Source organism: Chrysoperla carnea, chromosome 1 (genome assembly GCF_905475395.1).
Source record: "Chrysoperla carnea chromosome 1, inChrCarn1.1, whole genome shotgun sequence".
Classification (NCBI taxonomy): Eukaryota; Metazoa; Arthropoda; class Insecta; order Neuroptera; family Chrysopidae; genus Chrysoperla; species Chrysoperla carnea.
This window is the reverse complement of record NC_058337.1, coordinates 63332426-63348064: the sequence shown is the minus strand read 5'-3', so window position 1 is coordinate 63348064 and position 15639 is coordinate 63332426. Positions and strand designations below refer to the sequence as shown.

General features: G+C 28.0%; 1 protein-coding gene across 3 annotated transcripts in view; it reads right to left on the bottom strand.

Annotated features, from left to right (window-relative positions):
* Window positions 1-2562: 2562 nt before the first annotated feature.
* The window catches only part of LOC123305299 (four and a half LIM domains protein 2-like), a 348820-nt gene continuing 335743 nt past the window's right edge, over window positions 2563-15639 (bottom strand). Inside the window, exons 2-4 of one of the 3 annotated variants that reach the window (XM_044886984.1) lie at window positions 10293-10462; window positions 3741-3927; window positions 2563-2952 (exon numbers count right to left, since the gene is read on the bottom strand). In XM_044886984.1, the coding sequence (XP_044742919.1) occupies window positions 2795-2952; window positions 3741-3927; window positions 10293-10462 (515 nt within the window). In that variant the 3' untranslated portion in view covers window positions 2563-2794. The remainder of the gene's footprint in view (window positions 2953-3740; window positions 3928-10292; window positions 10463-15639) is intronic. The other 2 variants (XM_044886983.1, XM_044886982.1) reach the window with 2 other exon arrangements.

The window sequence follows — 15639 nt, the reverse complement described above, 5'->3', positions numbered from 1 at the left end:
ACGATTTTTTGTTTTATTCAGCACAAAAACTGAGAAAGTCACCACGGGATCTAAAAATTGATGCTTGCCGCTTGCCGCTTTCCAATTTACTTTATTAAAGTACTGACAACATGCTTCTTAAAAAGTTCTAGCAGTTTCGGATAGGTACATATTGGAATTTAAATGGAAAATTGTTTTCGAAAAAAAGCCTTTATCGTTAAATAACTCGAAAAATAATAAAATTACAAAAAAAATTTTGAAGATGAAATATTTTGCGGAAGAAGATCTAAACTTTTCCTTCCAAACTTTTTTTTGGAACTTTATGATTTTTCGAGTAATTGAATGACAAAGACATACTTTTTGTTACATTAAACTAGTTTACTTAACAATGTCTTTACTTCATTGATTTAATAGTGCACAATGGACAAAAGTATAGAATTCTGAATTAAAATTGTTTAAAGAATACGCTCTTAAGCTTTTTCTATCGAGCCACGAGAGACTGTAGGTTTTGTTTAAATATTGATATGCTCAAAGAGCTAATCACATTGCAACAAAAATTACAAAACAATTATTACTATTACTAGCTTAATACCCGCCCGCTTCATTGGGCTTAAAAGTAAAAGCCGCCGCTTTATAGTCTCCAGTTTTCAATTTTTTTAATTGTAAAATAGTCATAATTCATTGAGTATATCAGAAAGGTGGCCATGAATTCTGACATTTACTGCTTAAAATTTTTACAGAAATCTTTAATTTATCGTTCAAAATGATGATCCTTCTACTCCATCTGTGTGCATCATTTTGAATCATAAATTAAAGATTTCTGTAAAAATTTAAAACAGTAAATGTCAGACTAAATTTTTTTTTAACATCTATATCTTTATGATTTATAGCTCATGTGTTATCCTGATGTATGAGCTATGATTCTGTGCAGTTCCATAAAAAAGTTTTTGCGTGAATTCTAGTTTTTGCTTGAAAGCGTAACAAACAAACAAACATCCTTACTTTCACATTTATAATATATAGGGATATAATAAATATATTTCAATTTTGCATTGTCTTTTTATTTAAAGGGCACAATCATAGTAAATAATTTAAGACTTCATTTCTGCAAATCAATAGTAAATTTATTATTTCATACTTATCTTCGCTGACTTAAGAATTGCTCGTATAAGGGATAATAAATAGGTTTATACAAGGAATATATTTCAGGTTTACTGAAATAAAATAGACGATTTTTCTTTTTTAAAGTATTTTATTTAATTCATTGTCATGTGTTATACAACATTTCTATAATAATAATTTTTTTTAATTATATTAATAATTTAAATATATTTTGAAAAATAAAAAGAAATCCCGAACAATTAATAATTTTTTGATTTTTGAAATAACTTGTTGATAAAATTTTTTCATATTCTATATTACAAATAAGGCCAAAATGGAAACTATATATATAATATAAATATAATATACAAAGTTTAATAACATATAGGGTAAACTAGGGATAAAATTGATTTTATTTATTTTTAATTGACAAAATGTAAGAAGTTAAAATAAAAAAATAAGAATCCAAGAACAACAACAAAAAAAAAAAAACATTCCCACAATAATTGTGAGGAAAAATTAAATTTTGATTGCGTCAAATCATTTTTGGGATTTCTAGAATATTTCTATAACAATGATTTGACATACATTTTTTTTTTTTTTTATATAATTTTTTAATTTTTTTTAATTTTCTATAAATTGAAAAGCGTTTAAGACTAGTTATAAGCTTTTTAATTTTTTTTTCTCAGTAAATATAAATAGTTAATAATAATTTTTTAAATTACATAGCAAAATACTAAAAAAAAGCTTCTTATAATTTTTTCAAAAACATTTAGATACATTATTAAGGCAATTTGTTATTTCATCATATTTTTTTTAGAGACTAGATATAAATAGAGTCATTGTATTAACAAAAAATAAAAAATAAATGAAAATAAAATTCTAAGTAGAAGCGTAAATTAAACAAAAAAAGCATTATAATTTAGGCTCATGATATGGATACGTATTTTAAGTATTGTAAAAATACCAACACCATTTTTTTTTTTCACTAAATATTATTTTATTAGCACCAAAAATTCGCTCGGTTTTTTTTTTTTTAATAATATCTATTTTTTACTAAATTTAAATGCACTAAATTAAAGAAAAATTAACAAATACAAATAATAATTTAAAATATACATTTATTTTATTATTGAATAAAATTTTATTTTTAAAATAAAACATGGCAAATAATAAAAGATTTATTTCTTGGATAATTGACAAGCATGTGTTAGAATAGGCACTGTTATTATTTTATTATTACACATTTTCATTTTTGGAATTGCACTTAAAAAAATTATAATTTGGGTTAATATTTAAATATTTTTTTCAAAAATATATTAATATTGTCTTGTAAACTTCATTGTTATTTTCTAATAAGGCATTGAATTTTATAGTTAAAAATAAAAAAGAAAATTGATTTGGATAAAAAAAAATTTGTTTCAAAAAATAAGTTGGTTCGTGAATTAATTTAATTTTTTTTTTTTTTTTTTTCGCTTGTCGTTTTTTTATAGTTTGTTTGTGTTTAGTGTATAATGTGTGTATGTATAGTATACGTGTGTATGTATATGTATAAATTACGTCATATTAACGTCATAGTGTAAGATGATATATATTTTAGAGGTATTTTGTTTTTATAAATTAGATATTTATTGCTATAGTAGAGATGATATACAAAAATACCTTTAAAATGAATGCGCTGTTGAATTTGTTTCAATTGATCTTAAAAAATTATTTACATTAACTTCTTTTTAGCGCATTCAGGGCAAATAATATCTGTGTCATCGGTAATAAATCCATGACCTACTAAACTGGTGTTACAACTGGCGCAAACAAAACAATCGTTATGCCAATGACGTTCTTCAAATGAAATGAATCGGGTTCCACCAATTCCTAAAAAAGAATAATAAATTTCAATTAGTTTATTGAATATTTACAAGAAAAATTTGAGAATACGGGGAAAGGTCGATAATTGTTATTTTTAAATTATTTATTGTATAGGATTGATTTTTGGCCTTACAAAACAAAACACAGGAGAATACGAAAATTTATCTAAGAATAAACTCAATAAATTTCGTATCCCTCAGTAGCTGTCCTTGATAATTTTACCGCCGAAAGTATTGTATAGCTAAAGAATGTTTAGTTTAAAATTAGTTTCGTCCCTGAAAATTATCGTAAGTTCTATATGAAGGCGACCAAAATAGTTTCATTTGAGTAGCAGGTTTAAAAGCTATATCGATAATTGATATATAAAACCTGTTTGATGATTTATTTTTATAAGAAAATAGCTGCATAACTAAAGCAAAAACTATTTTTCCCAACGACAATGTTGAGTCACGTTATACTCTGTAAATAGTAATTTCGGATAGTTAGTTGTACGCCGAATACTCGTTTTGTAAAATGTCAGGGTAAAGTAATATTTGCATATCTTATTCAATTATCTAACCTAAGCTAAATTTCCACAGCAACTTTGTAAAAGAACGTCCTCACGAGAACGGTTGACTAAGACGGTTGCATACGGGACAACAATTTGTGTTAAGAATATGATGTAAAATATTTTGAAATCAAAAAAACGTATGAGTACCTATTATTCATCAATTCTACAAGTTTCCGAATTTTTTGGTGCAGGCTTCCAAAAAGGCAAACTTTGATCATGTCAGGAATAAAATTTTGATACTTACCAGTGATTGGCTTAGAGCATGCAGTACAACGTTTGGCAAATAATTCACCAAAACATTCAGCACAATATGGCTTATCGTCACGTGATGTAAATCGTTGACCAGCCAAACTTGTATTACACTTATAGCAAGTGAAACATTCTCTGTGCCATGGTTCGTTCTTGTAAGTCACCCCACCGCTGGTGATAATCTGCAATTAAAAAAAGATTTGAGTTAATTAACTAGCAAACTTTCTTTTTCAAAAATAAATTTTCATTTTTCCAGTTTAATTAACTAAGCTATAAATACTATGTAATTTTCAACAAGTTCTATTGAAAGAAAAAAAATTAAATTATTAAAAAGTAAAAAAAAGTCAGATGTTAACGTAAATGACCTCTGTATACTATCAATAGAATTTTCCAAGCGAATAGACGGCGTATATACACATTGGGAAATTATTGAGCTTTCGCGAAGCTCTAAGATAGCATGTTTTAATCATAAAGTTTTGCTGTCCAAGTTGTTCTAGACCTTCATGAAGGAAATTGTTAAAAGTTTGTTTGGAAAAGTCCTTTGCAATTTAATGCAAGAAATACAAAATTGTTATCAGATTATGCAATGAAATTACAACATGTGAAGGTGTTACTGGAGGAGGTCCCGAATGGGAGATTGCTGAATAGACTAAAATTATTCGAACGTTTTTAAAGTACTTTACTGGTTTTAATTTTTTCTACTAACACAAAATGTATTTATTAAATTAAAAAATCGTGTTGCAAAATCGTTGATTTTAACACAGCACTACAAATTAAAGTCAATACCTCTTTATTGGCGGTAACCTGTATATAGAGGTAATTTAATAAAGACAGATTTTACCACATTGTATAAGGTTTCATACAGACATTATTAATGATTCTGCTAGTCCAGTACAGAGTAAAGTATAATGTAAAACATATGCATACATATAATACAAGCACGTATTACAAGTTGCCGATCATCAATAATAAAAATCAATAAAATGTGTCTAAAAAATATCCATTGATGTTGAATAGAAGAAGACAATAATTAAATATGAATATGATCATTCTGAATATATAAGTTCAAAGAAATCAGAAACAAAACTGGAATAAACTTTGGTAATGAGTGGGAAGCTCGATTTATTCAAGTAATATTAAATTACATTCTCGTCGAGGTATCCAATCTTTTTATTGGTTGGCTTTTAAAAATTTATTAGTACGCAGTATCTATTGAGCAATTTGTAGACGTTTCCAAATTTGTACTGATAATTTTGAGAAATTAGAGACTAGATGGTCGAAAATACTAGCGATACTTCAAAATTAATAATTTTTGAAAAATTTTATATACAAGATCACTTGTCGGTGACCTACAGATCCGGAAAATACATATATATATACATTCTAGATATACATATAAAAGCACCTTTTTTAACGCTTAATAAGAAATTAATAAAAATTTATTAAAGTAACGAATGAGGTAATATCATACTAGTTACTACTAGCAGCTTTATGTTGTTACAAAACTAACAAAAAAATAAAAAGTGGAAAAAAAATGAAAAACTTTAAAAAAGACTATATGTGATACGTTAAGCAGCCAACTAACAACGATAGCATTATTTATAATGCGATGGTAGAGTCTTTATTAATATTATAAAAGTTTAAATAAAGGTAAAAAGTTTAAACCACTCATCATTTTTATAAAATTTACTATATATATAATGGATGTAAAGGTACGTTCAAATCGAATGGAATTCTAAAATTTTACATGAGATATATGGGAAAATGCTATACAATAATGATCCCTCAGGTTAAATGATCCCTCGTACTATTATCATTTCAGCCATCTAGTATAATTATTGATAGATTGCTTCCACGTGATCAAATTAATCAAAGACTTATAATGTAAAAGCGTGTAAGTAATGTAAGCGTGTTATGTATAAGCTATTTTGTGTTTCGTAACAAAAATATTAATTTTACTGGTCATAATCTATGGTAAGACAAATTTCAACGTAAAATTTTTTTTTTACTTTTGGCTTCTGTTGAATTTTAATAAAATATAAAACATTTTGATAGGCGTAATGTAAATTTTAAGGTAAGTCTTTACAACGATATTCAAATATGTCGTTACAGGTAAAATAATCCCCTTTATATCCGTTAAAATCCCCCATTAAATGGCGGGTTTCGATTTAGATGATTTTACCAGCGAAAAGAAGAAAAATTCATATTTTATGAGAACTCTGTTGAATAGTTCGAAAAATTTGAACAATTAAATAAACACATGCAAGTAAGTGTTGCAATTGCAAAACTTGAATAAAGAAACCATAAAAATTTCGACGTTACACATATCTCAAATAGTTTGGCTATATAAATTACTTTTTTTCTTAGGGAGATCAATATAGGATACGTTCTCTTAATAGTATTAGCGTCATTGATAAAACGGATAGGTATGCAATCTTCCATGCCCAAAGTTCAATTACACATGCAACTAGTTTACTTTCAGTTAAATTTCAGTTTATTGTTGCTTCAAAAACTACAGATTCTTTAGTAAATTAAATCAATTTACAATGAGTATCTTTCGAGAAGTGGAAGAAGCCTTTACAAAAGACACCAAAATCAAATCCCGGTTCATGCTGTACAATTTTTGTTTGCTTGAAATGAGCATTCTCACATCTATACTATACATTTTTACAGAATGCTTTACAGTATCAGATTCATAAGCGTCTTGAACCAAAAAAAAGGGATTGAGTTTAATTTTATTACCTGCGAATAAAGATACAACTCTCGAATAAAGATACATCTTGAATTTAGACCATATATGACCACCAAAACCAGTTTTATTACATAGTTGATAGTGTAGCATAACAAAATTATTTCTTTTACTTTAATCTTTTACTTTTCACTAATTGAATTTCGAGTAAAGATGTATTTTCATTAAAAAAAAAAAGTAAAAACAATGGACAAATAAAATCAAAATACAGTGTTTTACTTTTAATCTATTCTATTAGCTCTTAACTCTTAGGTTAGGCAGTATCTACGTTAGAACGTAAGAATAGGAAGGCTATGAATATTCATTGTATACTAAGCAATGCTGCTTTTGGGCAATTATAAAAATGTAGCAGGTCCATTATTTTGTTCCATAATATGTTTAGATATATTAACAGGTGTCGCAATATACATCTATGCAACATTTACGCTACGTTGTACAATATTAGTGTGAAGCTGTCATTATACCAACGTGCTTGTACATATTTTATAGTGAAGTAAAGTGTTTTAATTAAACATGTATCAAGTTATATAATAACTTTATATTATAAATTATATGAGAAAATGTGTTCATATATGAATTATATAAAAAGTAAACCAAAGCCAATTTAACCATTTTGCATCTATATTACTTGGCTATATATGCATATTATTCAAAAAATAAAAATAAAAGAATGAATTCAACGATATTCTACAGGACTAGGGGTTTTGCAATTTTATGCAAAAAAGAAAAAAAAAACTTTTTACTGCAGCTAGTATTTGCCTGTCAACAAATGTTCTACTTCTTTTAATTATCTACTTTTTTTTTTTTAAATGAATGCGTTTGACAAAAAAAGCCATCAAACATCAATCGATTTGTATATATAATGCATTTGATAAAGAAGAAGGTAGGTTTGTTATTGAATTTTAGACCTAAAGACAGTATATATGGTTCTAAAAATCAATACGGCCTTAACTGACCCTAAAAAAGCAGCTTCAAGAAGTTGCAATTAATTATTCAGAAGGATGTGGTTCTTTTGTTAAAAAAATATTCAATGGTCAAAAAGAGGTTTGATGTACCTACAACATCTATTTATAAATAAATGAGCATTCAAGAGAAGGTAAAATTATTCAGTTCTCACTAAAAATCATTTCTCTAGTATTTAATTTTTGTATACAGACTTGATTACTAAGAGATACGACGATTAACAGAAAAAATAGAATAATATAATACAATCTGTCCTTTTGAATATTTGAAATAGAGACAGTTCCTAGCGGAATGAAAAATTTTATGTGGTCGTAGAATACCTAAAGCAAAGGAGCTTAGAAGTAGCTCATCATACTATACTACTCAACAATGTCATTACTTTATTTAATACTTTCGACTAAATAACGCTATTAAACTGTGGTCATCGAGTCACGAGATACCGTAAAAACATATATAAAGGCTTTACAGAGTATAAGTTAGTTTTTTATGTAATATTATTTGTTTAAAGTTGCTACGGCGTTCAAAGTGGTTCAAATTGAGACAGTACACATTGGATCAGAATCACTAAGAAATCTAAGTATAAGAAACGTTATATTAGTATATTTACTATTTGCATTATATATCATGCGCCACTGTGTGCTTAGGACATGAACACTGTGGACGTTTTTTGGTACACATTTCTCCCTTTGCAAAAAACTTCAATACTTGTGTTCCCGCCTCAATTATTCGGAATCGGCTAAGCATTATTAAAGTATATGCATTATACTATCTACATTCCAAATAACATTCTTAAAAGTTAATTAGAACTGAGTAATAGGCCTCTGAAAAAAGCCACTGTTGACAATAGAGAACTTGCATTAATTTTTGTTTGCCATAAATGCATATGTAAATGAAAGAATAATTCATCTAAAGTATATATGAGTATTTTTTTTAAAATTAATGTATGCGTTTTTTATTAATTATTATTAAAACATAGTTATATTTTTGACTAAAAAACGGTAGTGGCGTATCTCAGTGTCACGTTCACCTTTTGAGTCTATGAGTCAATCGGAATCAAGCTAAATTCACATTTTTGAGCTTGTTTCTATGGAAAATTACATTATAATATGATGAAAGCAAGTTTAGAAATAAACCATTCTCATTCAGCATGTTATTTTATCTTTTCCCCGTACGGGACGTTGCTAAAACAATGTGCTGACGTCAATGGCGTTTGAATTTATAATTTAGAAAAACCATTTTCAATTGTAAAATAACATGAAAATTTTTTTTTTATCGAGCAAAAATAAAATTAAAAAACATGCAATTTCTCTATTGTTGTCAAAGAGACAAAATAAAATAGTTAATATGAATTTTAATAGTTCTAATAGTCTTTCTTTTTAGACTGGATAGCCCAGATAGAAAATATTAAACAACTCATAATAAACTTATACTATAAGCATTAAAATAATATTATTCGTCTTTTGAGTATTTCATAGGTGATAAAAATGACGATTCTTTTACTAGCATGTTTAGCGAAACACACATGTTTATTTATGCAAAATAGTACTTTAAACGGTTAGTCCACTATTATAATATACAGCGAAACACACTTCCGAAGTAAAATAGGCTACTGTTCACGACGGAAAGTATTCCATAATTATGATTCTCCAACAGCCTTATTTGTGTATAAACCGTTGAGAACTCCCAATCAAATTTCTACCATTAATAAGCTACCAAAAAGTGTACTGGGCCTACGCGACATCAACCACCTTATAATGTATGTAATTTATTCAATTTTAATTTAATTTTTTGTGTAATTTTACAGAATGTTCCAAGTAACCAGTACTATGAGAGTTGTAGAATCGTGAGTTTCTGCCAAATTGATTAGGCTTACGAAAAAAATTGTCCTTCAAAATCCGTTTTTTTTATTAAAACTAACTTTTTAATTTTCTACTATCAGCTTTGAGAATGAGATTTTTAAATGACCTTACAAGTAAAGGTCAAATTAAAACACTTTGATAGATGTAACTATATGAATAGAAAAACTTTGGCTTCTCATTTTTACTGAAAGCTCTTCGCTGAAAAATTTTCAATTGAATTGTTTAAAATGGGACTCTTATGTTACATATTAAGTAGAATGTTTTATTATACAAATTTGTTATTCATTGTTCTTGTGATTAAGAAGATACACACGTGCATCAATTTTTGTATTATTTTTCAAAAGTGGTGACCTAGTATAAATTATCCTGATAAATCAAGGAGCCTATTTTGCACATCTAGAGTTCTCCCTTAAATATGATGCCCACTTGCGGTCCGCATCGTAAGAATAATAACGTTTTATATCTTTATACATTGAAAATTTCTATTAAGATATAATAATTTTCGTATAATTTTCCTCGAAAGAGTACGATTTTCAAAATTCCTTTATAATTAGCGTGCGTTATTATAACAAATATGATGAGTGTTTGCATGAATATTTTTTTCGAAATGCGTTAGACACGATGTTCATCACTATCATTATTCATCTTATAAATCATGGCCGGGGACATTGTCAAGTTAAAAAATGTAGATGTTAACGTAGGTAACGTAGACCTTGATTTTTTGATTATGTATTAAAGAGATCAAATGTATTGTTCAAAATATTTCCACGAATTCAAAGAATTTTAGTTTATACAAAAATGATTCATGTGTATAGTTTGGTTTTATTTTACTCAACAACGACAGAGTAAAACGTACTTCTTAACGCATTTCGTTGTTAGTTGCATCCTAAACCATGTTGTAATAAAAACATGCCTAGTTTAATAATATATATATAACATACAGGTTATAACATATTTGTAAGAAAAAAATACATACCTTGTTACACTTAACACACCGTGTAGCGAATTTCTCTTCATAGCATTGGGCACAGTAGATTTCTTGTTCACGTGGTATGAAACTCTTTGTACCAATTGCAGTTTTGCATACACAACAACAGAAACATTTTTCATGCCATTGTCTAGTTTTGTATTCCATTTTCTTGGTACCTGCAACAAGAAAAGATTTATTGTTATAATTGATATATTGTGTATTATACAAAATATATATATTCATTCTTCAATTAAATATAATATCCTTTATTTCCCCTTTTTGTTTTATTATATCTATACAGGCTGATTCACCAAAAATGCCAAAAGTAATAAAGAATAAGATTATGGGAAAATTGAATGAACATATTCTTAAATTATCACCTATTTTTAAGAACTGTATTGAACTTAAAAGCTTTTTAACATCCATATTTTCACTCTTTTAGGTAGCATTTTTTCTGTACACTTTTTCTGTATACCAAAATTAGAAGAAAGTTAAAAAAACTTTTATTAATATATTTTTACTTCGTAAAGATTAGCTGACTTAAAGTTTTCCAGTTTTAATAGTATTTTTTCGTACTTTCGACAAATATTTCTTATTCAATATTTTTTCGGTATCTCCAAATTTCCATTCTATACATATTGTAAAGCGTAGTATCTCCCTGTCTTTCCAATGTGTAAAACTAAGAATCTCTTATCCGACTTGAAACTAATAATCTATATACATAAAAATGTTATGTTGGTTTGTGTACGCTTCAAAAACTCAAAAAGTTCTGCATCGATTAAGCTCATAATTTTACACGATATACAACCCCCTTAGAGGATTTATGCATTTTTACCCCCGGCGCAAGTGGGTTATGGAGGGGGAAGTGGGGATGAACACTCAATTATTTTCAAATATACCCATGTAAGATATCGAATAAAAGAGCATGACGTGTACATTACCTATACTCAATGTCACAAAAAATGCTCGTTTTAAAACATTCTAAGTGTTACTATTATAACATAACATATGATGCGTACGCTTAGAATGTTTTAACTGTAGCACTTTTTCTGACAGTGAGTGTACATAACTATAACCCCCGACGTAAGCGGATGTGGTAGTGGAATGGAAGTGGGAATTAACAACCTGAACTCTTTTATCGGGAGGTTATCAGATTTTATAAAATTTACAAGCTGTTAAACTTCAGCTAGTCGTTTATACAAATAAACACAGGTTAATCGAAAGTATTCAATTTTTAATTCAAATCTAGAGACTGCTTATCTTCATGTAACTAACATTAGAAGCAACAAAATACTGCATCTTGAAAAGAAATAAAGCGCGGACTTTTAATGCAACGTTACAATAGAGCAAGAAACCAGCCTATCTATTTATGTTTCTTCTTGTATATTCATACAGCAAAATTAGACTAAGCTTTCTATTTTTTTGTAAAGGATAACGTTGTCTACCAAAGTATCCCTATCAACATACCAAATATTGACATGAAGTTTCTTATAATATTCGTTCGGGCAAGATCCAGGCAGAATTTTATTATAAAACCTTTCTATTGCATTATTTTCTAATCACACGAGTAATGGTGTAGATAACCTTCAGTATTTATAGATAGCGACCGTATTTACGAAATTGACGGTACATTTTTTGTTTATCATTTTCGTCGACAACGAGAAGATTTTTTATTGTCTACATACAGAGGATAATGTGGACTTGTCTTTCCCTATAGCAACACTAAATGCATACAAGACAAAACGTTATGAATTCAATTACGTAAAGTGTTTCCCAAGATAATGCTTATATTTTTAATATGAAACACACAGTACATATTAAAATAATAAGGTACAATATATAAAATTTTATTATTAAATCTTTTCTCTAACAAGAAGTCTTATAATTGTATTAACGTTTGTTTTTGAGAATGAAAATAATGACTTCGTCATCATTATAATCACCCAGTGTCATGACATGACCGTAGTAAGTAAGTATAACAAGAGAGAATATTCAGTTTTAGGGGTTGTTAAAGGGTTTTTATAAAGATACATTCGATTTCATAAACTGTTTAATCATACAGGAATAATTATTATATATACAAGGTGTTTGGGGATAGTAGGATTGGGCCGTCGTTCGAAACTACAAACGCGTTTTGGACTTGTGTCGCATCGATTTTGTTTTGTTCTTTATACCAAAATACATATCTCGACGTAAGCTAACAAACACTATCTGGATGTCCACCCATTTATTCAAAAAAGAAAATTTGTAGTTTCGAACGAGGGCCCAATCCTATATATAATTATATAATATATTTCCTGAGAATGCAGGTAAAATTAAAAGTTAAATTATCTTATCTAAAATTAAAATTGTATAGTTTAACATGAAAAATGCGCGCTGCTATTGAAATTGGGACTATTATTGTTAAACGAAAAGTGAGGTATTTTCTACACCTTACAAAATTATTAAATATTACAATGAATTTAACCATTATTTTCGGTTGTCAGTTAGTCCAAAGTTCGATAAATGAGCGTTTTTTATGAATTCATAAAAGATTTCGTAAATCAAGCAAATCAGAATCATACATGTATTGTAGATTTTGATTCAAATGGAATTTCGTCTAAGTAAGTCATATAAAAAAGAAAAATTCGAATTTGTATACTAATTTTAAAAGGTAACAAAAATACAATTTTACTAAAATAAAATAAAAATTTTTAAATTTTGGTTGCTCAATTGGCATTATTGTATTGTTACAACCCTGTTGCAATAATATAATACACACAATTACTACAAGAGAGGCAAAAGTTCATGATGAAATGCTTGAAGCATTACATACGGATAAAAAGTATATACTTTGCCTAACTAACTTCACTATAGTCTAGTAACTAGACTAGCTCTAGTAAGTGTAGTAGTAATACGTATATATGGATGATGATAATATAATATTTCGAGAGATAGTTGTTTGAATTCGTTTATTTTATTTTATATTATATATATTTTAGTGTATTATAGGTTAAGAAACAAAGAAAAGTCTTGTGTTGTTTTAGAGTAATGAAAGAGACTTTATAGAGTCAGTTTCTCTATATATTGTGTAGAACTATCTTTGTGTATATATGTGTATTCACATAGTCATCGTTACACGGAAATAGAGTTGGCGTCTGTTAATAATATAATTTAACATGTACTAACATTATTATATTATATACGCGTACAGGGTTATTCGTTCGGTGGAGTAAGGTTGAAATAAAACTTACAATCAATACTTCAAGCGTGAAAACTTACCATCAACATAATTATTTTTGAATCAGAGAGCGATTGGAAGTTATATCTATGGATAAAAAGTTATATAATGAAAACATTACTTCACGGCTTCATCTTCTTAACAATGATTTAATATGGTCGATATTTTGCTTGTCTTTACCGTTATTTAGTTATCTTAGGAGTGCATCCGTTTCATGGAATAACTGAAAAGGGACTTTTCTGCACTAAACGATCACCACAACATAAGCAAACTGATTTATCTGGGCTAGCATATTTAAGTAGATCACAGTAAGACTACAAGCAAGAAATAGTAAAGTAATATTGATGATATAAGAAAAATTTTCGAATATTTTCTGAAAAAGTAAGTACCTACAACCTAGCACTGAAGGAGTTTTTAATTGTCGTTTATATCTGAATAGAAAAATTCAAATTTTGGTAGAAGAAATATAGTAGGATAGCAATCTATTGAATTTCCCAACTTTCCAATCCATTTTTATTCCGTTTTTCATAAGATGCAGATCACTATATGTAAAAGCATAGGGATTCGTTTCTTAATCGCATGCTATAATGCGCCAAGCTTTGTCAATCTGGAAAAACTGTAAATCAATCTTTCTTTAACTCGCGTACAACTCCAAAACGACTTGGTTAGCCAGTGAGTAAATTACAAGTCAAGCATTAGATTTGTTACAGAATAAAAAATTTTCACCTTCGTATAGCTGTTGCGAATAACGGGTTTCAGTTGCCAATCACATTTATATCAGTTGCGAATCATAAGACAAAGGTAATCAAATCAAGTTCTTGATCTATTGTGGAACACAATACCCGTAACTGTATTTGCATACAGTAATACCCGTAACTGTATTTGCATACAGTAATATTAGCAAGCAAAATATTTGGCCATTATTTAGAAAGTAGAATGTCGATTTCTGGATCTGACTCTCGTAAGTTTGTTGCAACTTGTTCTCGCATTTGCGAATTTTGTATTTAAATTTATTTGTTGAATTTTATATTTATGATACGAGATAAAAACATTCCTTTTAAAATAAATAATACAAATCTGGATATTATTCATCTAAAAGATCAATTATCCTGTAGTAAATATTCCTACACAACTAGGTATAATATCATAACTGTTGTCGCTTGTTCATAAACAAACAGGAAATAAGATATACAGGGGAATAATATCAAAACAAAAGGATTTAGTTAGTACAACTAGCACAAATTTAAAGAAATATTATTATCAATTTATATAATTAAAATTTTCATGATTTTAATTTAATCAAGTTCCCTATCAAATTTATTTTTTGTAATGTTAGGGTGGTATCAAATACAGTGGAGCCAACCAATCATGTTGTGATTGATTTACCAACTAAGTATTATTACAAAAACATATTTGATTATTCCCACATAAATAAGTTATTAGTTTTGGATTTAAACCTGTTTGTTTGTCATTTATACATTTTATAGTTTTAAAACACGGAATATTTTTTGTATAAAATATGCAACTTGTACTACATACGTTATCAAAATAACATATCTATGTATGTGTTTAAAATGATAAATTATAGGTATTGTATTTATTATTGTTACCATTTACTTTTTTTAATAACAGTAATAGTGAAAAAAATAACAAATTGGAGCACCACTATTATTGTCGTCCTTTTGTGGTGGAAATTGAAAGGTTATACCACGCGTTTGATTCACACTTTAGCACAGTGCATCCCACGAGTATGAGAGAGTACATACATATGTAAACATAAAGCAATGTGTATAAGAAATACTACTATAGGTATGTTTTCTTACACTAGTTATAGTTTCGATACGAAAGGGAGTTTGGTCCGCTTCAGTTGTATAACGGTTCACTACTTTTCTGTGTTTCTGTAAGCTGTGCTACTATGCTATGTCTTTCTTATACCTATTGCTTAATGTACACGTATGTAAGTACTCTCTCATACTCGTGAGATTCACTATGCGAAAGTGTGAATCACACGCCCGGTATATAATATGCTCCAGTACAATGACTGTCGTTGACAAAGTTGACTTGTCGGAGATAAAAAGAACAATGAATATATAGCTTGAACAAAGCATAGCGCAAAAAATACACATGGATGGG